The sequence below is a fragment of the Pelodiscus sinensis genome, chromosome 2, assembly GCF_049634645.1.
Source record: "Pelodiscus sinensis isolate JC-2024 chromosome 2, ASM4963464v1, whole genome shotgun sequence".
In the NCBI taxonomy this organism is placed as follows: domain Eukaryota; kingdom Metazoa; phylum Chordata; order Testudines; family Trionychidae; genus Pelodiscus; species Pelodiscus sinensis.
The window spans coordinates 196,314,809-196,340,913 of NC_134712.1; the positions used below are offsets into that span (position 1 = coordinate 196,314,809).

Here is a 26,105-nt window from a genome sequence, read left to right on the forward strand (position 1 = left end):
CATTAAATATTGTCCCAAAATGTGCTAAAAATATCTCTAGCATTTGTGCACATCTCAAAGAAACTAGGATGCAGTCATAAAATGTCTGTTTACTCTCCTGTCAAACTCTTGTTTTTCATGCTAATCATTACAAATACTTTCTTATGAAAAATCCAAAATATATTCCATTACTTTGCTTAAACTACTTCCTGTTTTAAGAGCAACATTTTTCTGTAACAGATCTAACTTGTCAGTAGCAACGTTTTCAGACAGTTTAATTTACAAAGCTAATTTTTATTTCATTTTTAAGATACTGATTTTTTTTAGGAGTTTTTACATGTTCTCAGTCCTGTGTGAGCCTGTACATGTAACAAACCATGTAATTAATCTTGCAATATTTTTAGCTTTGATTCTCTTGCTCAAGCTTACATCAATATAAATACCATTTGTAGGTTTATAAAAGGAAAAAGTCTGTGCTTCTAAGATTATCCTGTAAATGCATAGCTTCTTAGGTTTTCAGTAATTATTCATCTTTTCAAATACATCTTTACAATCACCCTCTAGAAACTACAGATATTAAAGATATTTGTGCATTCACTATTGACCGTCATACTATGGTCTTTGATAAGAACTAAAAAACTGCAAGAGAGATTCGAAAATTTAAATAAACATTGCATAAGATCTGCGCGCGCACACTCTCAGACAAAAGGCAGGGTAATGGATTCACATTTCCTCTTAATTACCATATCAAGATGCAGTTGTTTTATTGAATTGCCCTTGTCTCAGATGTTAGACTATCTTGACCTATTAAGTTGTCATGTTGTAATTGAGATAAAAGAGGAATTTGCTTTGCATCAGTGCTAATTGGTTTATCAATATCCTGTACCATTTACATTTTAAAATTGAGCGTCTGTAGGATAGTGAAGCATATCTGTACTAAACCGTAATAAAAACTGGTAAGATTGTGTACAACTATTGTAATTCAGGGTGGTAAAGCTGTATCATGATCTGTTTTGAGTCTTGGTTCACTTAATGAAAAATCAATTCCATAGCTTCATGTTTTTGTCCACATTTCTATAGATTATTTTACTTCATTATTTATGTATTATTTTATTTTAAGAGGCCTTGAACACATATTCCTGGCATCAAATCCCATGTGACAGTAATTGGTGGTTGCAGCTCATTATAGCCTGTAGGTGTCTGGATAATCTTATTGCAGGTTAATGTTTTCTCTCAAGAGTTTTGACTGAATTTGGGTTTTATGAAAGTAGCATACTAATGCCAGATTTTAGTGAAGGCAGGCACTGTGGAAGCTTCTCACATAAGAGCAATGGTAATGCAGCTCACGTTGACGTGTAACACCCTATTACAGTAAACTTCCAATAATCTGGCACTTTTAGGACCCAGGGGGTGCCAGATTATCAGATATGCCGGACTATCGGGGGGGGGGGGGCTTATGAGGAGTCTGGGATGGAGTTGGGGGATGGGATGCGCCCCTCGGCTCTGCGGGACCAACCCGGGAGCAGCCCAGCTGCTCTGCCCCAGGTGTCCCCAAGTCAGCCGCTACTGAAACTGACCAGCAGCTGAATCGGGGAAGCCGGAGGCAGAGCAGCTCCAATTGTCCGGCTGCCTGGAGCGCTTCCGGGTTTCAGATGGTGCCGGACCATGAGGAGTGCCAGACCATTGGATGCTGGACCACTGCAGTTTTACTGTATTCCTATACTGGGCATTGCTTGAGGACAGAGTGTTCATCATACCAAATAGCAGGAGGTTTTATTATAGAGGACCTAATGAAAGCACACTGAAGTAAATAATAGTCTTTTCCTGGGTGTTAATGGGCTTTGGATCAAGCTTATGGAGGGAGCACTTGTTCCACATTTAACAAGAGTAGGATTTTTATAGCAAAGAAATTCTTAGGTGTATAAACTCCAGGTGTGATTTTTGTTTCAATATTTCAAGTTATATGATGTCCTTCAAAACAATTTGTCTGATGTGGTATAATCAGTTATTTGACAGTATGCTGAGTACAACTTGTGGTAGTCTATACTAGCCACTAGGTTGGGGTTGTCGTGATCATATGTCATCTAACTGGATTATACTGAACAGTATTCAATTGGAATGTTGTTTATTGTAGATAAGGTGGGGCTAGAGAAGTGGAAATCTGAGCATGACTAAGCTAACGTGTCTGGTACTGAAAGTGCAACTTCCAGTAACAGAGAAGGCTTGTTGGTACCTTTTAACTTGAAACTAAGAGGGATATTTTTTTTTTAGTGTATTTGGCAGAGAAGGTTGACTATTGAGCAGGGGATGGAAAGGAACAAGGAAATGTCCAGCAGAAAAATGAGAAATTGGATACACAAATGAAAATAATCCATAACCAAACAAAGTAACTTCCCTGGGTTTCTCTTTCCAAGGAGACAGATACTTTATTTAAGAGTGTGAAAACCGCTCATATTTGTGTTTTGTATTAATGAATTTCTTCTCCATTACAGAATTTGCTAACCGTGCTGCATTTCTTTCATTTTCTTATAAACAGAGGATCTCTTTGTATTAGTTTGGAATCACTAAAACAAGCACTTTTCTTATAGATTGATTGGAATCACTTTTCTAGATGATTGACAATATACATTTTTTTGAAATGACAAATTTGTTCCAAATACAGTACAGTAGAGTCCTGATTATCCGACCTTTGCTAATCCGACATTCCACTTTATCCGACATAGCTGGATAAACCCTGGTGTGCCATGCTGCATGCAGCCTCCCCGGCTGAAGAAGCTCCAGCAGCAGCCCCTGAAAGCAAAACTAAAACCCCATGCTGCCCCCGGTCACCTGCCATATGACCTGGCCCGTTTCTCCTTCCCAGCTGATTTGCAGCGCACGGCGGGCGATTGAGAGTCGAGTCCAGCCCACGGGTTGGAGACTTCTGCCGACACGCTGCTCAATCCCCATTCCTGCCTGGCCCCTTCCCTCCCTGCAGCCCCCGGGCGCGGGCTGGGAGAATGGCCCCGCTTGCTGCCACATCACTCCGGGCGCTGCAGGGAGGGAAGGGGCCAGGCAGGAATGGGGACTGAGCGGCGCTAGCAGGAGCAGCAGCAGCAGTGCCCGGAGTGACAGGGCAGCGAGCGGGGCCATTCTCCCGGCCCCCACCCAGGGGCTGCAGGGAAGGAAGGGGCCAGGCCACTTGAATCAACTATAGGTACAGTAATTCTGTACTCTGTATTATCCGACATTTTTGTTAATCCGACCACCTCTCGGTCCCGTTTAGGTTGGATAATTGAGATTCTGCTGTTTACAGAGAGCTTCCCCCGCAGAGCTTTACAAGTTTAAAGAGAAAATTGCTCAGAGGAAGGTGGATTGGAGCAGTTTCCATAGTGGAGGTGATAAGTGCCGTTGAACCAAATGGGTAAACCCTATACATAAGGGGTCTCAAACTCCCAGCCCGTGGACCAGGCCTGGCTGGAGCAATTGAACAATCCAGCACGGAACTCTTGGGGAGGAGGCTGTCTGTTACTAGCCCCCAAGTCCCACCCCCAAGGGCCACCCCTTTCTACCTTTGCCCTGCCCTCTCTCCCCAGCCCATAGCAGCCTGTTCCCCAAGAATGTGGCTTCAGGGATCCCTTGGGGGGGCCTGGTGGTCAGCAGCCTGCTGGGAAACAGAGCGCATTGGGCGACTGAACTTGCTCCACTTCTCTGTGGCTCCTGCCACTACAGGGAGTGCAGGAGGGGCACAACCATGGTCACCATGCCAGATCTTGCCCCTTGCCCCCAGTGATCCCTGCAGGTGGGATGGGGTGCCATGAAGGGAGAGGGTGGGGCAGTGACAAGAAGGGGCGGGAGAGGGTGGGGCCAGTAACACAATCACTCTGGTTGGGGCTGGCTTCTTTGAGATCCCCCGCTGAATATAATGGAAACCACTTCAAGCTAGCACCCCCTAGTTCAAGCATGAAATATCAGTGAGCATAAATTTCCCAGTCAGTAAACTCCCACAAAAAGAGTACAGTATTATGGTCACTACATGACTGCTATATTTATATTCCACTTGCTCCAAGTGTGGAAATGGTATATCTTCTAGTATGATAACCTCATTTACCAATGAAGATGGCTGTTTTTATCAGAAGTGTTTACTTATTAGTTAGTTTTGGAATCAGAAGTTAGATTAAGTGGCTTCTGGCAAGTCTTTAAAATTGTTGAATTACCTTATTTTTTCTAATCATTCCATGGCTTTTTATGAATATAATAATAATAATAAATGGAGATATACCATCTCATAGAGCTGGAAGGGACCTTGAGAGGTCCAGTCCAGTCTCCGGCCCTCACAGCAGGGGCCAAATACCATTCCTGACGGATTTGCCCCAGATTCCAGGATTGAGATCACAACCCTGGGTTTAGCAGGCCAATGCTCAAACTACTGAGCTATCCCTCCCCATAATATTGATGATAGCAGGTAGTGAAAAGATGTATGGCAGGGAATACAGGGAAGTACCATACATTTTGATTTGGAGCTTTTCTTTTCCCAGTTTAGTGCTGCAGTATGATGGTGAAAATATCTAGTCATGAGAGAGGTTTACCACATGTGTGTGCAGGTATACATGCATTTGCATATGTATGAGTGTATGTGTATATTGCTAAAACTGTACGGCTGTGTCTACACTGGGCCACTTATTCCGGAAAATCAGCCGCTTTTCCGGAATAAGCTGCGAGCTTTCTACACTGGCCCTTGAATTTCCGGAAAAGCAACGACGTTGAACTGTACAAAATCAGCCGCTATTCTGGAAAAACTATTCTGCTCCCGCTCGGGCATAAGTCCTTATTCCGGAACACTGTTCCGGAAAAGGGCCAGTGTAGACAGCCCAGTAGTCTTTTCCGGAAAAAAGCCCCGATCGCGGAAATGACAATCGGGGCTCTTTTCCGGAAAAGCGCGTCTACATTGGCCACAGACACTTTTCCAGAAAAAGGGCTTTTCCGGAAAAGCAGCCTGCCAATGTAGACGCTCCTTTTCCGGAAAAACTGAAAACGGAATAGTATTCTGTTTTAAGCATTTCCGGAAATTCATGCCAGTGTAGACACAGAATTTGTACCAAAGCACTGGAGAAAAGGCACCTGCATTTCTTCAATGAGTAATTTTAAAATTGAGATTTCAGTCTGATAACTTTTTTCCTTCGGTTGTTAACCATCTCAGTTTGTAGTGGTCTCCTTTTATTGGTCTCTTGGTTCTCGGGTAAAAATGTAGTACAGTGAAACATTTATCAGGCACTCTGTTAACCAGAAAACTTTGTTAGCCGGCATTGCCCCCAGCGACAGTACTGTCACATCTTCAGGTGCACAGACCTGGCTTGGTTTACCATGATTGGCCTAACAATTTTTTATTTAAGAAGTACTAATTATCTTTAACTCAAAATAGACATGTGAGACCAACTGCCTCACACTACAAAACTACCAATATTAAAAACTTGAGTTTTACTATTATTGTCCATTGGTTTTTCCTATGTTGATGGGACCCTCAGATAACCGGAATTTTTAGATAACTGGAACGCCCTAATCCTCAAGCGTGACAGATAACACAGGTTTTACTGTATTAGCAAGATAAAGCTTGAAAATGTAAAGAAACTACTGTGAATATATGACTTACAACTAGGTCATGTGGTGCTGGCTGCTGCCTGCAGTGTAGTTAGGAGTCTTTTCTGTAGCTGCCTATGCTGCCTTAGGGAAGGATATGTCTGCTCAGCAGTTAGGGTCTTATGATTGGCCTGTGCCAGCTGCTTTGGCTCAAGCTAAAGGACTGTTTAATTACAGTGTAGATATATGGGCTTGGGCTGCAACTCAAGCTGTGCAACCCTCCTACCTCACAAGTCCTAGAGCCTGAGCTTCAGGCCAGACCTGAATGTCTACACTGCCGTCTAGTCAGCTACTCGTTGCCATCTCTACTGGACACACCTTTATACAATTGCCTAGAAATAGGCCAGTCTTACACCAGGGAAAAAGATGATCACCAATCCATACAACTACATTTTAATTCACTGCAAAGGTGAGAATGGATTTGATCTGAAGCTCTGGAGGGTGCTAATCACACCTGTGGTGAAAAACTTTCAGGGAGCTAATTTTACTGTGGGGGATTTCCTGATCAGTAGCAGCACTGGAATAAACTCTTTTGCCCTCTTTTCCTGGGACATTAGCCCATGCCCCTTGAGCTTGAGTCAGCTGGCTCTGGCTAGCTGTGGGGTTTTAATTGTAATGTCGATGTACCTTTAAGGAGTGCCTTTTTGGTGGGGATAGTAGGCAGCTCGGGATTTTATAATTACGGAGCTAGAGAGGCATGAAAGAGCTACAAGTTTTATCAGTAGCCTTCATAAAAAATGCCCTTTATATTTCTTAAAACCAAGTCCAGACTTCTGTCTATCATGACAGAGTAGTCACCTCCAGAGTAGCAAGAGATTCTTCTTTCTCCATTAGTTTTATTATAGGACCGGTTGTGCCTGGCTGTTTTGTAGGTGTGCAAGCAGGACTAAGAGCACAAGAATGTTCTCCTCTTTTTATATGTTGAACAGCCAAGCACAAGTTGTTGTCCTTGTACCTAGTCTCAGGATGGCTATCTCTATGCATCCATGGGGCACAAGATGCAACAGGGTGGAGAAGAGCTGGGCTGGCACATGGAAAAGAAATGTTCTATGCCCCCCCCATGGGGATGTAACATTGGGTGAACACTGGGAAATTTTGGAGAGAGTGACTCCAGACAAAATTCTTCCTACATCACCCTTTGGGGTCTGTACCCTCATCAAGTCCTGTGCAATTATTAATATTCTATACAAAGTTCTTGGATAATAAAAACTATGCTGACATACTCATTTCATTTATACTAGTGATGAGTGAGTCTCTAAAGCTTCTGTGTGAGTAATTATCTGAAATATCAGCTGCTGCTTACCCAAAGCACCTCAGACTGAAAATTTCTCAAGAGTTCAGCTACTTCTTAGTCTCATTCAGTCAGGTAAGAGACGTACAATATAGACAATTTTTTTGGCAGACAGCCAAAGCATCGCAGGATCTTCCAGAGAGCCTCGTGGTTGACTGAGTCGAATGCTTTTGTCAAACTGAAGAATGCCACATACAGAGGCTGACATTGTTTGCAACACTTCTCTTGTATTAAATGGGCAGAGAAGATCATATAAGTTTTTCTTCACCCTGGTCAGCAGCCTCATTGTGACCCGAAAAGACTTCTTCAACCAGTGCAAGGAGACAGTTCGGAAGGACTCAGGCGAGAATTTTACCTGCGGTTGAAAGCAAGGAGATCCCTTGGTAGTTTCCGCAGTCTTTTCAGTCACCCTTCTTAAAGATGGTCACTATGATGGCATTTGAGCTCACTGGGCATAGTTTGCTCTCTCCAGATCATCAGAATGAGGGAGTATAGGCACAACAGCAGGGAAGGACCTCCTTGTTTGAATATCTCAGTGGGATCCCATCAGTGCATGTGACCTTGTTGTCTTTCATCTCGTTTACGTCTGCTTGGATTTCTCAGATGGAGGGTTCACGATCCATATCGACACGGACAGGTAGACTGGTGATCACATTGAAAATGCTGTCATTGACAGCATGCAGGCCATAATATTCAACAATGGTGATGCAACTGAACCAATTGACTTAAGGACTGGAGTTAAACAAGGGTGTGTGATAGTACCTACACTATTTAATATCTTTCTGGCAGCCATGCTTCAGCTTATTGGAGATGACCTCCCAGGCAGAGTCGAAATAACATACAGGATGGATGGTAGCCTTTTCAATCTGGGCTTCTTCAGAGCCAAGACCAAGACCACAACAACGTCAGTGGTAGCACTTCAGTACACTGATGATGCCAAGGTCAGTGCCACCTCGGAAGATGGTCTCCAAGCAATCATTTACATTTTTGCTGCACAGGTTGGGATTGACTCTCAATACACAAAAGATCATGGTTCTCTTTCAGCCAACACCCACCACATTGTTACCTGAACCCACCATCAGCCAAGTGCTGGAGAATGTCAGTATCTTCCCCTATCTCAGAAGCAGTGCTGACGATAAAATCCACCATTCAGTCTCCAGTGCCAGTGTAGCTTATGGACATTTATGGAGGTGTAGCCAGACACAAAACCCCATCTTGTTTTTCCACGAGCCCCATCTTGTTTTACCCCCCCCCCCCCAGAGAGCAAGAGAAAGGCAGTCAGCCTTTGATGCCCTGGGAACACAGGTTTGCTACCTGTCCCTGACTCTACCATAAACAGAAACCAGACAGTAAATGGGCTAGCTGATGACCCAGGGCCTCCCGTCGCCCTGATGGCTAGTACCAGTAATTGACACGCCTGCACTGTCCCAGAGAGGAATCTTCGCCCATCACATACTAGAGGTGCCCATTGTCTGCATTTTCCCAGGTGTAAATTATGCTTTGCACCCTTCGTGGGAAACTTGGCATTCAAAGCCATTTTTCCTTAATGGCCACTTGAGCCCAGGAAGAAGCCTACATGACCCAAGGGGTATAAAAGAGGTTCAGCAGCCCACCCTATTTGAGCTCCAATCATCTATACCTGCTGGCAGGTATTGATTGTCTCCCGAGGTCTGTGGGATGCCCAACCTCGCCCTACTTCTTCCCGAGGGATTGAGAGAAAGACGCTGGCCACGCCAAGTCTGGAACGCAGGGGTGAGAATATATACCTGCTATGTGTCTATTTTGCATGCATTTAATAAGAGCTCAGAGAACCAAAGGGTTTCATGGTACCTGTAAGTGACTTATTAGTGTAATTTCTGTCCTGTCCTTTGTAGTGTCTGTGTTATCTGTACCTGTAACACAGCAGTAGCATTTAACAACTAAGTTTACCCTGTAACAATAAAATAGTAACTATTTAAGCTTTAACCTGACTCCTTCAGTTGCTGTAACAGAACCAAGCACAATTTAAAAGAACTTCAGCCAGTCATAAGGGACTCACTGCCCTGACCGTCGGCTGACAGGAGGTGAGTCTTCAATGACTGTGACATCAAGACACAGACCAAGATCAACGTCTACAATGCCATAGTCTTCCCCACATCGCTATATGAAACTGAAGCCTGTACTCCCTATAGACGTCATATTAAAGATATAGAGAAATTCCTAAAGTGTACTTGAAGAAAATATTGGGCATCTGTAGCCAGACAGAAACCCCCCTCCCGCCCCCGTCCTCCCTCCGAAATCCTTGGGAGGGAGAATCTGTGGGAACGAAACTCTTCAAGGCTCCAGGGCCTCCAGAGGTTCTGGAATAACTATGGCCCTGGATGCTAGACAGAAACCAGATAACAGCGGCAGTTGGGCCAGCAGACGATCGGGGCCTCGGGCTGCCCTTGGCTGGTGCCAGTAATTGATATGCCTACACACCGTCCCAGAAGAGGAATCTGCCGCCCCATCAGGAAAAGAATGTCCGACCCTAATGATTTAGTTACCTCCACCTCACAGGTGCAAATTAAGCTTTGGCAACTCACTGGGGGAACGGGCGTCACAAAGACGTTCCAACTTAATTGGCATTTTATGACAAGAGAAGCATCTACGTGACCATAGGGGTTTAAAGTCGGGTCCTATGCCCCACTCTAATTGGAGATCCAACCATATACTTGCTGTCCTGGACCCCCGAGACTTTAGGGACGCCTTCATCTTGTACCGACTGCTTCCCATTGGGATTGAGAGAAACACTGGCTTTGCCGGAGTAAGGATCGCAGAGGTGAGAATATACCTTCTAGGTGTTTGTTTTGCGCACATTCAATAAGAGCTCGGAGAACCAAATCGTGTTATGATACCTTTTAAGTGACTTTTATTGTATTTCGTCTTGTCTTTGTAGTGTCTGTTATCTGTAACACAGCAGTAACATTTAACAGCTAAACTTGCCTTGTAACAATAAAGTAGTAACTGTTTAAGTTTTAACCTGACTCCTCCTGTTGCTGTAACAGAACCGAACACAAACAAAAGAGCCATAGCCGGTTTGGCTATCTTGCCGCGGTCAGGGGTAAACGCAGTAAGAGCTGAGCGCTGAGTCGTGCCGCCTCCACGGGGCAGACTCTTGGGGCATCCGTCGGCCGTTAGGGTCGCCCACTGTGAAGGGATTCTGTCCTAGTAGTTAAAGATTCGGGAGTGATAGGGCTCACAGACCACTCATTACCCCAGCCACCGTTAAACAGCATCATGTGGCAGGACAGATGGACCAATGTTAGCAGCCTTGCAGAGGCTGATTCCTGCAGCATCGAAGTAACAGTCTCCTATAGGCAGCTACAATGGTCTGGTCACATTGGTTAGGATGCCTGACACACATTTGCCTAAACAGATATTTTATGTTTAGATGAGGACTGGGGCAAGCTCTTCTGGCGGGCAGAGGAAGCTCTAGAGAGACATCCTTAAGAACACCTTGGTAAAGTGCAACATTGATGCTGACACCTGGGGAGAGGCAGGTGGATATTGTGGATGACTACCATGAAGAATAGTGCCCGACACTTTGAGATCAAGCAGTGTCTCCATGAAGAAGATCAGAGAGCCCAATGTAAGGATTTGCCCAGGCCTGTCTCAGCACCACTGGTGTCGGCACTGATGAGATAGAGACTTCATGTGCTACCACTGCCAGAGAATGTTCCTTGCCAGAATTAGGCCAATTACTCATCTTTGCATTCATGAGTTATAGACATCCAAGATGAAATCTTACTCAATTGGAGGGATCCCAGAGAGTCTCATTCAGGCAGTCCCAGTCCCACCTGCCTTTCTTGTGGCTCTTACTGCTTCTTTGTTACTGCTGCATACTGAAATAGGAGGTGAGTTTGCGAAAACATTAAAATAATTTGGTAAAGTATTTTTTTCTCCCAAACCTTAATGTGGCTGGGCTTTGGCTAATGCATAGAATTATTCGTATTTTTATTCAGATCTGTGTGTCTATCTTAGTTTTTACCTCCCTGGTAGCTCATTAGTATTTCTGCTGAAGATGCACTGATTTGACACAGCAATTGTTTTTGCGTTACATTAGAAATAATGTAGGGATATTGACTGCATTCTGTGTGTCTGGAGGAACATTTGGCCAATTGTAAATGCACACGCGCATGCACATACTCTTGCCACGTTCAGTGGCAAGTTATTATGAGGACTGACAGACTGTCATCATTTTGATAGCTTGAGCAGTATATCTCTTGAACAGCAATGGAGCTCTTATGCAGAAAGTATCATATGTTCCTAGCCAATTTACAGGGAAACAGCAATAACATTTTATCATGGTTGAGAGCCCAGTAGCTGCTTCCTATTAAACTTGCCCTTTCAGATACCTGTCTTGGATTAATTTGTTGATTTCAAATGGAAACTCAGTCTTCTCCACTGAAGCATGACTTTCTAGGATAGACTCTCACTGAATGACAATTACTGTATATTCTAGCTGGTTTCAGACCATTACAAGCTTTGAGCGCAGTGGAAGACAGAGGACTTCTTCAGTAACTGATTTTAATATATGTCTAATTTTAACTGTCAGTTATATATGCACCAGTAGATGAATCCTCAGAAAGATGAAATGCAAAACACTTCTAACTTGCTCTTTTTAATGATACACTTGCTGCCAAGAAAAAAAAATATTGCAGGTCTTCTGAAGAGAATCTACTTGGCGCATAAGAGCGTCAAAGTTTAAAAAATAGAGATTCAAAACTGACACACACATTCCTCCTCCCCCTGCCCAAGCAAGAATATTTGTACGTTGCCTTTTCACATCGAATGCTGAAAATACATTTAGTGTACATTTACAGTATCTGTATTTTTACATATATATTGCTCAAGGACTGACTGGAATGCCCCCAGGAAATGCTCATTTTGCAGGAGGGATTATGTACATTTTAAAATGTATCCCCTTTCTCCCAGCCCAGTCTTTCAGTGTAGACTCCATTGGAAGCTGCTGCACTGCTGGAAGTACTTGTCTGGGAGATGGAACGAACAAGCAACTTGGTGTGCTGTGTGGATGAGAGATCAGGATTCCTATAGGTTATAATATTCTTTTTGGTCAGTGCTCCAAAATACAGTTTATTTGGATGAGAACACTTTCATTAATATTTTCATTCATAAATTACTCCTTCTAAGAAGCCTTTGATGCACTATAAAAATGATATTAAAATGCAATCAAAACATAACGGTGGGGACAAAGCACTGAAAATAAAATCAAAGGAAATAAGATGTGAAAGCTCAACTAAAAAAGGAGAGCGAGAAGGATGGAAGGATAATCCAATTTAACTCAGTGGGGACATATCCCCACACTTACATGAGCTATAGCATCCTCCCTATATATGAGACCAACAGTGGTAATTCTAAAAAGCATCTTTAAAATATTGGATTTTTTTTAAAAAGGAGATGAGACTGAGACCTGTTTCTAAGGGAGCAGGATCCATGCCTTAGGAGCCACCATATAAAGTGTCATTTTCCAGCTGAGAATTTATCACTTAAATAAATAAGGTTACATTTTATAATTTGTATATTTGCAAATATTCCACTAATAAATTCGCTTCAGTATCCCATAAATTAAGTACTGCATGCTACAACAGAGATTGTTTTGATTCATTCAAATACCTTGCTGATCTGTTGTTGCCACAATTAAAGAACTGATGCAAAGAGGAGGAACCTTCTCTTTGTGATAAGGTAAAACTGTCTTGGAATTATGATATGAAACAGACCATGTTTTATGTTTAGCCTATTGTCTGTTATCCTGCAAGAAGTGTATGGCTATGGTAGGTTTCAAAGTGCCTTTCAAAAAATTCTGATTTGTATTGCTATAGGAGAGTATTGTGTCTGTTTGTTTGTTTGTTTTTTTTAATGGAGCTTACAACTGAACATAAATAGAACCTTTAAAAGAGTGCTACCAATTCTCAATATAAATGCAATTGGTGTATAATTACATTCACAATTTGCTATTCAGCAAAAATGCAAAATAATAAGGTTAAAAACTCAAGAGTATTCAAGTACCTGTAATATCTGGACTACATTTCTTTTAAAGTACACATTGAACAGCAGTTTATGCCATCAGCTCAGTGATAGAACAAATGATGTTTCTGCTCGGACAAGCTTTGTTTTATTGGGATCAGTAACCTTATCAGCAGTTGACCCAGAACTATAATGCATGTCTGTGAATAGGTAGAGCACATATCTCACAGTCTCATGCAGATTTGCTTCATAAGCAAGATAGTATAATGAAAATTTAATAATAATAAAAACCAGTTTGCAAATGTGAACAACAGTAAATGTTTTATTTAATAGAGATAACATCTTTCCATTTCTTTATTGTTAATATTGAATTGTTTGCATTTAAGAGTATGTGTTGGTGAATTTATGGATGTACATTTACTTTCATAATGCAGCTTTTATTTGCCAATACTTAATTTTGCAACAGTTCATCCAGTTTCTATGAATATCATTTGGTTGTAAGGGTATGAAGTATAGGTATGCAGTAGCATGTGGAATAAATGAAAACTTTTTGGGGTAATAGGCATATAAAAGAACTGCTGTTCTCAGAGGACCTTTCTTTTGCGTGTTTTCAAAATTAAGTGAAAGGTATTTGTATAGAACAAAAGGCAGAAACTTTGAAAACTTATTGTTTAAATTATGGATTGATGCCCTTTCAGTTAAGATAGGGGATCCCTTCCCCCAATATCAATACTCTATCATTTTTCTTGACTTACAATAGAAGGAGAGAAATAATAGTGTGGTCCTAGCATATAAAACAAGTCACCCATATCTTGTTCATTTTGACATTAACACTTCTCTTCCTTGACCTTTGACAGGTTAGGGCTTGACCCAAAACTGCTGGCTAAAATCCTAAATATGAGTTCAGGCCGTTGTTGGTCAAGCGACACTTACAACCCTGTTCCAGGAGTAATGGAAGGAGTACCCTCTGCTAATAATTACCAAGGTGGCTTTGGAACAACACTCATGGCTAAGGTATATAAATCATCAGTATAAAAAAATGTTCTGTTATTCTTGATTGTCGGAATATATGAGAGATGTTTCTGTCTTGTAGCGATGATCTTTCTGAATATCACAAATAGCTTTTACCAGACTTCTAAGAGTGTATACACTTCTAGCAGGCAGTGGGTGGAATGAAATGTTCTTTCCTCAGTTAAAACAGTTAATGATATTTTAAATTGTGTGCACTTCTGGAGAGGACCACACATGTTACTGTAACTCTGAGATATCAGATGAGTCCTTTCTAGGTTTGGCTGTAGAATTATAAGGGAGTTTTTCTTAGTGTTGTATCAGTGAAAATTAGTGTTAGACTCTGTATTTTAAAGACCATCAACAAAGCCGCATTCCCCCTTGTTGAAGTTGGAGTTCTTTCAGGAGCATGTGTTTCTAGTCCACTAGGAGCAATATAGAACAATTCCTAGCATTTGTGTAGGACTATATCCTCAGATGATAAAAATCAGTGTGTTTCTGTTAATTTCGGTGGAGTTAAGTGATTTACACCAGCCTCGGATTTGTCCCACAGTGTCTTCCAATTGACATTCTCAAAAGGTTTCACAAATGTTAACTGACTTAAATCTCCCAAGGTGAGGTAGGTACATCAGTGGGAGCAACACATACAGATATAGAAACAATGAGACTTAACATTGTTTGCATTTGGTTAAGAACCGTTAACCAATGAGGAATCCTAACTGCTCAACTGTGCTGTTCCAGGGTGGATTTCAGCTTTGTACCAATGGCCCCAGGTTCTGTAGTTCTGATGATGGGTATGAAGGCATCTACTAGGGCCTGCCCGAGGAACCTGGCTGGAAGCCAAAGTTTCAATCCACTCCACTCCATGCAGAAAGTAGGAGTGATGGGTTGAAGGGAACAATATGTTGCATTAGACACGTAGTGTTATGCTCTGTGCCCATCACCAGGCAGCCCATTGCATCACAGGGACTTTACATCAGACCTTCTTAATCCAGCAACTGCAGTAGAACCCACCAGTGTTCTGACTGCAGTTTAACTCCTCTCCCTCTTGGCCCCCAGTGAAACCAGATGTGGGATGGAAGGAGAAAAACCTCACATGCCAATTTGCCATTTTTACCACATTGGAAAATTTACATCCAAATTCTAAATGAAGTTTGGCAATTGGCCTAGCCTCTGGAATCATAAGAGCTCCAGCTCACTAGGTAAAAATAAACAAGGTGGCGATGGAATGCAGCCCAGCTAGCTGTTTGCCAGCAGCAAGAGCAAACAGGGCCCAAAATGGCCACTCACCAGCAGCAAGGCCAAGGAGATACTATTGCCTTCCCCAGCAGACAAGAGCCCTCAGCTGCTACCTTGTGACAGGCTCTGTTACCTGGATGCCATGTGAGATGGTATACCACCTTTCCCTGCCACTCAAGGAGAGGTGAGGGGGAACAGGAGAGAAGCAATGCTCTTTCCCCCCTCCCTCAGGGAGCATATGTAGCACTGCCACAGCCATACATCATAGAACTTAAAGGGACCTTGAGAGCATGAGTCCTCTATGCTCATGGCAGGAGCAACCACCATGTAGGCCAGATGGGAAACATTTTTGTGGCGGGGGCCACTGACCCACAGAAAAATCAGTTGGGGGCCACATACAAGTGAGAAGTAAGGGAGGGGGCTGGAGTGATAGCACAGGCTCCCTAATGCTAAGGGAGGGGGAAGCCTGAGCCTGAGCCTTAGAGGGCTGGATCCAAGCAAGCTGGTGTTCACTTCTGGCCCCTGGGCCGGAGGTTCCCCACCCCGATCTAGACCATCTCTGATAGGTGTATGGAGATTTTTAATAGCAGGTTAGACGATGAAGATTCCACAACCTCCCTAGACAATTTATTCCAGTTCTTAACCACCCTGAAGGGAAGATTTACATAATTTCCAAACTAAGCCTGCCTTGCTGCAATTTAAGCCAGAACTGGGCACAGTACTCCAATTGAGGCCTAATTAGCACAGAGTAGAGTGGAAGAATTACTACTTGTCTCTTGTGTGTATTAGCAGGATTGTTGTACCTCAGACACTTTTTTTGCAACAGCATTGCACTGTTGACTCATAGTAAGCTTGTGGTCTACTATGACCCTACATCCCTTTCCATAGTACTCCTTCCTATGTAGGCCTTTACCGTGTGTGGGTGTGGGTGTGTGCACGCAAACTGATTGTTTCTTCCTAAGTGTTGTACTTTGCATTTGTCCTTGTTGAATTTCATTCTATTTACTTCAGACCACTTCTCCAGTTTGTTCAGATCATTTTGAATTGTAATTCTATTTTCCAAAACATTTGCAACTCCTCCCAGGTTGGTGAGGTACACAAACTTGAGTATCTCTATGCTATTATCTAAATCATTGATGAAAGAGATTGATAGACCCCCATCCCTGCTTATCAGTCCTCCTTCCTGAAACAACATCCATGGTCAAGAAGGCCAAAGCCTCCTGACAACACTATCTTCGCAGGCAGGCATTCATCTCCAGCTATCTCTGCCTGGACCCTTATCTTTGACTGGAAGGGTTGAAGAGAACACCCTGCACTCCACACGCCTTCACTTGTACTTTCAGAGACATGTAGTCACTTTGGATCTGCTGAGGGCCATACATCACAGTATCATTAGTGCCCACATGGATGAGTAGCATGGGGTAGTAGTTAGAGGGTCAGATGATCCTCAACAGTCCTTCCATAACATCCAGGATATGGGCTCCTGGGAGGCATCATACTTCTCTTGTTGGCATGTCAGGGTGACAGTTGGGTGCCTCCATCCCCCTCAGAGAATTTCCAACCACCACTACCCTACGTTTCCTTCTGGGAGTGGTAGCTGCAGGCTTTCCAGTTTTGGGGTACATGGTTTCTCTTCCACCACCATAAGGAGATGATTCCTCCTCTCTCATTAACAGGCTGATCCAAAGCGTAACTGTTCTTGATCACCATGGTGGGTAGAGCACTGCCTGTTGCCCGAAAGTAACCAACTGCCAGTGTTCTCCCTGTGACAGAGCCATCTCCTCCTTCCCCAGTGTTGTGCCAGGAGTCTCCAGTAGCTGGATAGCTTCCTCATTAATTCTCCACATTAATTCTCTCCTGGAATTCCTCATGGATTTGGATACTCCTCAGTCTAGTCACCTCCTCCTGTAAACTCTCCTACTTGCTTCCTGGGACATTCCACCATCTTTCACACTGGATAGTCCTCCCAACCTGTTTTCCTGTGAGTAGGAAATGCAGGCCCAAGTCTGCAAAACCACACTGGAATCTGGGTAGAGGCATCCATGGTCAGGTGGTCTGTCTGGCTACAAGCACAGCCAAACACACCCCTGTGTGTAGTCCCCTGTTTACTAGCTCCAGCTAGTAACTTAGCCTCTGGCTTATAAATCCCCCTCTCCAAGGTCAGCCCTATCCCCTCCTTAACCACACGGGGAGGGTGATCACAAAGCTGATTGAGGCTGATCAAAGATTATCAAGGGTGATCAAGGGAACAAAGGCTCAAACAGTTCTGAGATACACAACTGAAATAACCTGAAAGAAAAAAACGCAAACAAGCAATCTGACTCTCCCCCCCAACATTAGTACTTGCATCTTGTTCATTCATCAGGGCAATCTCCTTCTCTTCCTCTCAGACTTCCCTGTTTGATGTATATGCATCAATTGAAGTATCTGTCAACACAGAAAAATTATTTAAAGTCAAATGACCACAAGATAGCTAAGATGGTCATAACACTTCATCTTCTCTAATGTCAAACATGGTGATAATTGAAAGATTTATTAAAGGATTCCACCACTGATGGATCCCACAGACAAAATTACAGACTCCAAGTGTTTTTGGTAGCAAATTTTACAGAAAACACCTCTGGAAATCACCTCTCTGCTGTCTCTAAGTCTGGAGTGTAACCTAGTGTCTAGACAAGCTCTCTAATATGAGCCCTGGTCTGGAGATTTTACTTCAAAGATCAAATTTATTGCTTCTCCTTTTAAGGGTCAGAGGGTTATACAGAGAAGACATTACAGATCAGAAGTCCTCTCCTCCCATTAACATTAAAGGTGTTGATAACAGCCTTCCTTTTAGGATTCTTGGAAGAGCTAGATTTAAATCATATTAATCTTGACCCTTGTCAGGGGTGATTCGTCCAGACAGAGTAGAGGCAAAGGTAGGGTTTTCCTTTTTTCCTTTTTAGTTTAAAAAAAAAAGAGAGAGAGAGAGTTTCTGAAGCTAGGTTTGGACAGTCTTTGGGTTTTGTTCTGAATGGAAAAATCTGATTCAAGTCAAACTAGAAAATAAAAGAAATAAGGTATTTTCTTAACAGTACAAATTATTTTTAAAATGTTGGCCACTGTTTCCCCATAAGACTGATATTTCTCCAAATCCAGCAAAAATTGCTATAGGCTTTCATAGTGCAACATCTGGAAGCCATTGTGCCAGTTCCCAAAAGGGGGAGAGGGGCAAGAAAGTATATTCTGATTCTGCCTTTTCCCAAAAGGTCAAGGAAAAGCCAGACCCCAGTCAGAACAACTTTGTCATCTGAAGAAATTCAGAATATAAATTTTAAAGGCAACTGATTGCGCCCAGAGATTACATGTTTTTGATGAAGTTGCAGAATGCTTCGTGACACACAGCTTCCGTAGTGTGTGGTTGTTTTAGGTAAATTTAGGTCATTTTCTGTGAGTCTTCCTCCCTTTTATAAAAATGCTAGTATTGCAGGCAGCTGCTTTAAGAGGACACGGGGGACATCTTATTGAATGCTGATGAGTCAAAGTTCAGTCTTGTTCAAGGAGCTTCAAACAGCTACAGAAAAGATGCTGGAAACTTCACAGTCTGAAGTTTACGATTCTTAGCAGTATATCGTTCTGTAACAGCATTTATGCTACTTCAGAGATCAGCCTGACACAGAAGCTGAAGGAATCTCATTCATCACTGGAGAAAGGAGCAAGATTGTTTCTCTCATTTCTTACACTGGAGTCAGAGAAACTATTGTCCAGTAGACAGCTGCTAGCCCATGATGTCAATATAGTGACTAAACCAGCACCGTATGAGTTTTTCTGTGGCCTTGCAAGGGTGAAGGGTCCCAACCCAGGTTCGGCCTCCAACTCAAGCCCAAACATCTACGCACCAGTTTTTAGCCCTGCAGCCTATGTAGGGTTGCCAGGTGTCCAGTTTTGAACTGGACAGTCCAGTATTTGAGCTTTCTGTTAAGGAAACAGATTGAGAAAATATAAATGTCCAGTATCTTCTAAATAAGATGTAATGTAGATTGTGATGTAATGTCAAGTGTGTCCAGTATTTTTGTTGAAACCATCTGGCAACCCTAAGACCATGCCCTGTGAGCCCAAATCAGCTAACCAAGCCAGACACAGCTTTTATTCCTAACTAGATGTCATCATCATCATGGCTTGACTTCGCAAACGAAGATTTAGGAAGGGGTTTGTCCACGTCTGATGCAAGCTTGCTGGTGACTGATGAGTCCAATGCGGGACAGGTAGATTCGGCTGCAGTGGCAGCAAGGGAAATTCTGTTCTGAGTTTAGTGCTGCGGTATCACGATTCTTCCTCCATGTCCTTTTGTCCTCAAGACCAGCCCTACGTGTATTTTCGAAGGAGGAGACAGCCTGCTGAATGGTGCATCTCCAGGCCTCTCGTTCCGCGGCTAAAGCAGACCAATGATGGTAGTCAATATGACAGATGCCAAGGGATTTCTTCAGAGTGTCCTTGTACCTCTTCTTTGGTGCTTCTCTGTCGCGGTGGCCAGTGGCGAGTTCGCCATACAGCCATACAATCTTGGGCAGGCGATGATCCTCCATCCTGGAGATGTGCCCTGCCCAACGCAGCTGTGTCTTCAATAGGATGCCCTCGATGCTGGTAACCTCCACCTGTTCGAGGACTTCAATGTTGGTGATGAAGTCATTCCAGTGGATGTTAAGGATGGTGCAGAGGCAGCATTGATGGAAGCGCTCAAGGAGACGCAGATGATGCCAGTAGGTGACCCACGACTCGGAACCGTACAAGAGGGTACTCAGTACAACGGCTCTGTACACACCAATCTTCGTGTCTTTCTTCAAATGCTTGTTGCTCCAGACTCTTTTATACAGCCTTCCAAATGCAGTTTGCCTTTGCCAGTCTGTTATCAATCTCTTTATCAACCTCGGTGTCTGAGGAGATGATACACCCCAAGTAGCTGAACTGATGAACTGTCTTCAGCTCTGACTCGCCAATGGTGATGCAGGGAGGGCGCTAATCTTCCCAAGCTGCAGGCTGATAGAGAACTTCTGTTTTCTTCAAGCTGATGTCTAGTCTGAAGAGATCGGCAGCCTCTGCAAAGAGGGATGTTATGCACTGCAGCGCTGTCACCATGTGAGAAACAAGGGCAGCATCGTCAGCGAAGAGTAGTTCTCGGATGAGTTGCCACACTGTCTTAGTGTGGGCCTTTAGTCACCTCAGGTTGAACAGACTGCCATCAGTACGGTATCAGATATAGATACCGTCTTCATCATCAAGTTCTACTGCGGCTCTTTGGAGCATCATACTGAAGAAGATCATGAAGAGAGTCGGCGCGAGGACGCAGCCTTGCTTTACACCGTTACGTATTGAGAAGGTCCCTGAGAGGTCAGTGCCATGTCTGACTTGTCCATGCTGGTCTTCATGTAGCTGGATGATCATGTTGAGGAACTTTGGGAGACACCCTAGTCGCTCCATGATTAGCCACAGACTTTTTCTGCTCAGTGTCGAACGCTTTGGTAAGGTTAACAAAAGTCACGTACAATCCCTTGTTCTGTTCCCTACATTTCTCTTGTAGCTGTCTAAGAACGAATACCATATCAATGGTGCTCCTATTAGCTCTGAAGCCACACTGGCTCTCTGGAAGGAGTTCTACAATGGTGGGCACCAATCTGTTGAGAAGTACTCTTGCAAGAATTTTTCCCGCGACAGAGAGCAGAGTTATCCCCCGGTAGTTGGAACAGTCTGACTTATCCCCCTTGTTTTTGTACAGAGTGACGATGACTGAGTCACGGAGGTCCTGTGGTAGTTTGCCTTGTTCCCAGCAACAGACAAAGAGCTCGTGGAGTTTGGTGTGCAGCACTGGGCCCCCATGCTTCCAAACCTCTGTTGGATTCCATCGACTCCTGCTGCGTTGCCACTTTTCAGCTGTTTAATGGCCTTGACAGTCTCCTCTAGAGTAGGAATCTCATCCAGGTCTATTTTCTCTGACAGTTGTGGAATACAATGGATTGCTGAATCTTGCACCATGCGGTTGGCTCTAAAGAGAGTCTGGAAATGTTCCGACCACCAGTTCAGGACAGACACCTTGTCTGTGAAGAGCACTTGGCCATCTGCAGAGCGCAAGGGACTCTTGATGTAATGCGAAGGGCCGTACACTGCCTTCAGGGCTTCATAAAACCCTCTGTAGTCACCAGTATCTGCGCAAAGCTGAGCTCTCTCTGCAAGTTTGGTCCACCTTTCATTTTGAATCTCTCGAAGCTTGCACTGGAGATTGCTGCATACAAGACAGAAGGCTGTCGTCTTATCAGGATAGGACGGCTGAGCAAGATGCGCTTGATTGGCGGATCTCTTCCTCGTCAGCAATTCTTGAATTTCCTGATTGTTTTCATCAACCAGTCTTTGCTCTTCTTAGAGGAAAACCCTACGACATCTTCAGAGGTCTGCAAGATGGTGGTTTTGAGGTATTTCCAAAGAGCTTCTGAAGAGGGGTTTGTGGGACAGCTGGGATCCTCAAGCCTCGACTGAAGAGTCACCTGGAAGTTAGCTTTCACTTCAATTGATCGGAGTTTGCCAACACTGAACTTCTTCCTTGGGGCACTTCCCCTCTTTGGCTTGGCTTTGAAATGGAGACAGAGTTTACAGTGCACAAGGCGATGGTCCATATGACGCTCCGCGCTGGGCATTACTTGGGTGAGTAAAACATCTCAAAGATCTCTCTGGCGCACCAAGATATAGTCTATGAGATGCCAACACTTAGACCAAGGGTGCATCCAGGTTGTCTTCAGGCTGTCTTTCTGTTGGAACATGGTGTTGGTGATGGCAAGTTGCTGCTCCGCACAGAATTCTAACAGGAGGCTCCCATTGTCATTGCAGTTTCCGACACCATGCTTGCCAAGCACTCCTTTCCAGGCTTTTGAATCTTTACCTACTTGGGCATTGAAGTCACCAAGGATGATGACCTTGTCAGGTTGGGCTCGTTAGCCTTGGTTGGCAGCCAGCCTAAGAGAAGGAAAACTCTGATTTCAAACCTGGGCAGATGGAGCTCGTTAACACTGTCAGGCCACTCTTCTAGGAGGACACTCTGACATAACACCTACGACCCGGGGACCTCGCTGTCATTGTCCCTGCTTGCTAGGCCATGGCAGATGAATCCCAGGTGTAAAGGGTGGGACCAGTACTGTGCACACTGCACTCCACCTAAAAACTCCATTGCGCAGGTTCGAAGGGCACGCCCATGTCTATGAGCAACAACAACTCTATCATCAAGCCCTGCAGCGAAGGGAAAGGGGCGAAACGGCAGGTGGAAGATGACATTGGAAGCCGCAGTTCCAATCTTGCATGCAGGCAGTTTAAGTGTAATGGTTGTCTGATGTTGATCCCAGAAACGACTACATCATTCGGCAGTATCCTTCGACCAAGCAGCCTTCTTTAGGGATAGCACTTCTTGCTCCAGATGGAGAGGGGCCTAGAAAAGGTAGCCCAACCAAAGCTCGTTTCCATTTCTACCAGTTGGCTAGCGGCAGTCAACGGGCATCTTCAAAAGCAGTTGAACTACAAAGAGAAAAATAAGGTACACACCTGCCTCCCAAGGTGTGACAGGACTAAAGCTTGCTTGCTGGATCATTGGAACCATGATTGATACAGCAGATAGTGATCGCTCAGAACAGCGCTCTGCTCTAGTTGCCCACAAACTTTCAAGACTGAATGTCGACATCGCTGCTCTTAGTGAAGTCCGCCTCTCCGAGGAAGGCAGCCTTCAAGAACGTGGTGCAGATTATACCCTTTACTGGTCAGGCAAGCCAGAGTCTGATAAACGCCTTTCTGGCGTTGGCTTTATGGTCAGGAACTCCATTGCATCCAAACTTGCAAACTTACCAACGGGCCACTTGGATCGCATTATCTCCATGCGCCTCTCACTTAGAAGCAAGCAGCATACCACACTGTTCAGCATGTACGTCCCAACTCTTCAAACAGATCCAGCAGAAAAGGACAAGTTCTATAGTGATCTGCGCAACCTCATCCAGAACGCTTCCGTAGATGACAAGGTCATCGTCCTTGGTGACCTAACTAGATGTACTCTATGGGTATATGCTACAGCAGGAGTTTTCAGAGTTGACTTGCAGGCCCTCCCAGTGAAGCTACTGGTGGGGTGCTAGACACTTTATCTAAGTGTCCATAGGCACAGAGCCTTGTAGCTCCCATTGGCTGTGGTTTTCTGTTTCCAGCTAATGGGAGCTGCGAGAAGCAGCGTGAACCAGGTAGGCAAACTTCCAAGCTCCAGTCTAAGCCACAGTATCCATACTGTTGTTTTTATTTGCTAGCATGAGCCCTGTTTGCATGAGTCAGTCTGCTCATTCCCAACTGCAGCATAGACAAATCCTTAGGCTAATATGTCCAGGAAAGTGGATGAGGTTTATCACAACCCTATTACAGCCTCCATTGACAGGGCTTTTGTTTGAATTTAAAGCTGTTTCAGCTGACACAAGGGAAATCTTAACTGGTCACCAAGTGACAGGTTTATTAGAAGCAGAAAGTGCCTTTTTCCTTAATATAAACTCATGCAGCTCAAGAAACTGGGCTAGCTTAGGAGAATTTGAGGAGAGTAAATATGATTATGCCCGCTTGAAGAGGGCTAACCTGAAGCTCTGAGAAGCTGACTTTTTTTTTCTTTTTCAGGTATCACATGGTCAGTGGCAGTGCCAGTTGTAAAGATTAGCAATCCTGATTTATACTCCTCTGCTTCTAGCACTAGACATGCTGCCTCTTTGCTTCTAAAGCAACCGTGATTGAGAGAGAGGAAGCTGAGCTCCAAAGGGGTGCCAAAAACTGATGGCACCCTTTGGGTCTTCATATACATTAACCGGAAAATGCACATTCTGCAGCACGGAGACATTTTACTGAATTTGTGTCAAATTTGGCTAATAGTTTCTGCCAGAAAAACAGGAATATGTCAAAATGTTTTGAATTTTTTGCTAAATGGTATTTCACTTAGAAATGTAAATGTTTGCTTTTTTTAAATAAAAAGGTAAAAGATACTCCAGAAATGAATGAAAAAGTTGTTTTCTCCCCCTTCCAGGTATGTTTTAAATCAAAGTGGATTTTTCCCCTGTATTCTTTCAGTTAAGAAAAACTGAAAAAAAATGAGTTTTAGTTTGAAGTGAATCAAACACTGTTTTGGATTTTCTGGTTCAGCCTCTGTAACAACACCAAAAAATGAAGCATTACCTGCCTTCTTCCAAGGCTGGAATTTTAAGGCTACAGTATTTTGTTCATTTGTTTGTTGACCGTGGCTTTTCTTTACAAGGAAGCTAAATAGCTGGTAATACTCGTATGGCTACTTAATTCCTTGATGTTTCTTCAAATGTTTTTTCTGCTTTCAGGATCTTGGCTTGGCACAGATTTCTGCTACCAACACTAAAACACCCATTCCTCTGGGATCTCTAGCACATCAGATGTACAGGATGATGAGTGCAAAGGGCTATGCCCTGAAAGACTTTTCATCTGTGTTCCAGTTTTTACGTGAGGAAGAGAACTTGTGAGCTGTTGTTTTGGAAATGGACACTATTAGAAACCAAATACTTTCTTTGGAACTTCCTTGTACCTTATTTGAAAAATATATGCAGTTAATCAAAGGTCACAAGTCATGATCTCAAACTGACCTGTCTGCTTTTGGTTGTCTAGGTCTCTGCAAACTCCAGGAGTTTTCACAAATTCTTCAAAAAGCAGGCTGGGAGAAGGGTTGTTCTTTGGCCAGGTAAAATACACTGACTGTTTAAGAACCATAATAGCATTTTCCCAAAATCTATTTGAACAGTATTTTTTTTTACTAAGTACCTATTGGTTTGCTTATAAAATAACTGACATTATGGCAAACTAAGTTGAATCTTAAATAGTAACATAGGGTGACAAACCAGCTTTCAATAACTTTTAATAAAGATAAAGCCTTCATGGAAACAGGGAAGAGCCTTAAAATGAAGACAGTGTTTTGTTTTTTTTCTTTTCTTTTCTTTTTTAACTATTATCTTGGGCCTGATAATCAGTGATGGATTTCTCCTGGGATTAGTGTTACAGATTAATGTTTATAGGGGTATGTAAATTAGTGGAAAGCTGTTACAGCATGTTTAACTGGTAAACTTAGTTAAAATAACATAGCATATATTTCTCTCTTGTAAAGCTCCAGTACTATATTTGGCTAACCTAATTTTATATTTTCTTCTTGTACCAGTCAAGAAAGGTCCCTATTAAAAAGTCTGACAAATGTACATTTGCTTTAGTTAATTATTGGATTATTATACATATAAATAAATTATACCCATTATTTTGAAATTAAATAAAAATCATGCTTGTAAATGAAGTTGATTATTTTAATGCAATTTTGCAAAAATACAAATAGCTACACATTTGTGCTCTTTCTTTGTTTTGGTCTTCTACAGACCATCTTTCATAAGCACGGAGAAGTAAAATGTGTAGGTGGCATATTTGCATATTATTTTCTCTAACCATTCACCTAATCCTCTAGCATTCTGAAGGTGAGTATTCCTGTTGACTTTAGTGAGACTATTCATTTAAAGTTATTTGCAGGATTGAGGTCTGAATGATTATCTATGCCTCCTAACATCCACATTTTCAGAATTTTTCACATACAGTGGTTCATCTAATGGGTGTGTGCCAGTGACACAGTTGTGTACACAACACAGGCACCAATTGTGCATGGAAAACTCATACATTTTTATAGATTAGGAGCAACGTTATACAAAATTCATTAAATAATACTGGTTGTTCTGTTTATTCCTTTTGAACCTTTTTTTGAATATAATTAAAGCTCTTGGTTATCCTAGGACATTTCTTCATTCCTGTTATGTGGGCACTATACTATTAAAAACAAGCGTATGTTTCCAAATGATCGATCTGCGTATAACTAATTACATAAAAATAGCTCTTCCGCTCAAATAGCTGTAGTTCTGACTCTGTATTATGTGTAATA

At 43.1% G+C, this 26,105-nt stretch overlaps 1 protein-coding gene across 1 annotated transcript in view; it reads left to right on the forward strand.

Annotated features, from left to right (window-relative positions):
- Window positions 1-25,471, forward strand: part of HIBADH (3-hydroxyisobutyrate dehydrogenase) — a 117,654-nt gene extending 92,183 nt beyond the window's left edge. The window contains exons 7-8 of the mRNA XM_006133211.4: window positions 13,750-13,906; window positions 24,502-25,471. Coding sequence (XP_006133273.2) covers window positions 13,750-13,906; window positions 24,502-24,660 — 316 coding nt within the window. The 3' untranslated portion in view covers window positions 24,661-25,471. The remainder of the gene's footprint in view (window positions 1-13,749; window positions 13,907-24,501) is intronic.
- The last annotated feature ends 634 nt before the right edge of the window (window positions 25,472-26,105 follow it).